This window comes from Eimeria tenella, genomic scaffold (genome assembly GCF_000499545.2).
Source record: "Eimeria tenella Houghton genomic scaffold, Eth_scaff1799, whole genome shotgun sequence".
Classification (NCBI taxonomy): Eukaryota; Apicomplexa; class Conoidasida; order Eucoccidiorida; family Eimeriidae; genus Eimeria; species Eimeria tenella.
The window spans coordinates 6,761-7,302 of record NW_013541629.1 but is presented as its reverse complement, the minus strand read 5'-3'; the positions used below and the strand labels follow the sequence as shown (position 1 = coordinate 7,302).

At 59.4% G+C, this 542-nt stretch overlaps 1 protein-coding gene across 1 annotated transcript in view; it reads right to left on the bottom strand.

The window, feature by feature from the left end:
• Positions 1-295: 295 nt before the first annotated feature.
• ETH_00035975 (uncharacterized protein) overlaps positions 296-542 on the bottom strand; it is a gene marked incomplete at both ends in the record, with an annotated part of 3,595 nt that continues 3,348 nt past the window's right edge. The window contains one exon of the mRNA XM_013373854.1: positions 296-445. Coding sequence (XP_013229308.1) covers positions 296-445 — 150 coding nt within the window. The remainder of the gene's footprint in view (positions 446-542) is intronic.

The window sequence follows — 542 nt, the reverse complement described above, 5'->3', positions numbered from 1 at the left end:
GGGGCCCCCGCTGCTGCTGCTGCTGCTGCAGCTGCTGCTGCTGATGCTGCTGCCCAGCCAGAGTGCAGCGTGGGAGGGCCCTGGGATCTCGCAAGCGGAGAAAAGGGGATCGTCGGGATCGTCTTTAATGTCCCCCCAGTCCCCTGCTGCTGCTGCTGCTGCTGCCGCTGCTGCAGCAGGAGCGTCGTCATCTTCTGCTGCTGCTGCTGCTGCTGCTTCTGCTGCGGCAGGGGCCACCCGGAGGGTCCCTAGGGGGCCCCTGGAAGCAGGACAAGGCTGCTCATGGGGCCCCGTGCTAAGAGCGCGACGCCCCAGCAGCAGCTTGCTGCTGCTGCTGCTGCAGCTGCTGCTGCAGCTGCTGCTGTAGCTGCTGCTGTAGCTGCTGCTGTAGCTGCTGCAGCAGCTCTTGCTGCAGCGGAAGCTGAGCAGCTGCCTCCGCAGGACTCTAGGCAGCATTTAAAGCATTAATTCCTTTTTTAATTTAAATTTAATTTTAAATTAAAAAAAAGAATTAAAATTTCAAAAGCATTGGGGGGCCCCCC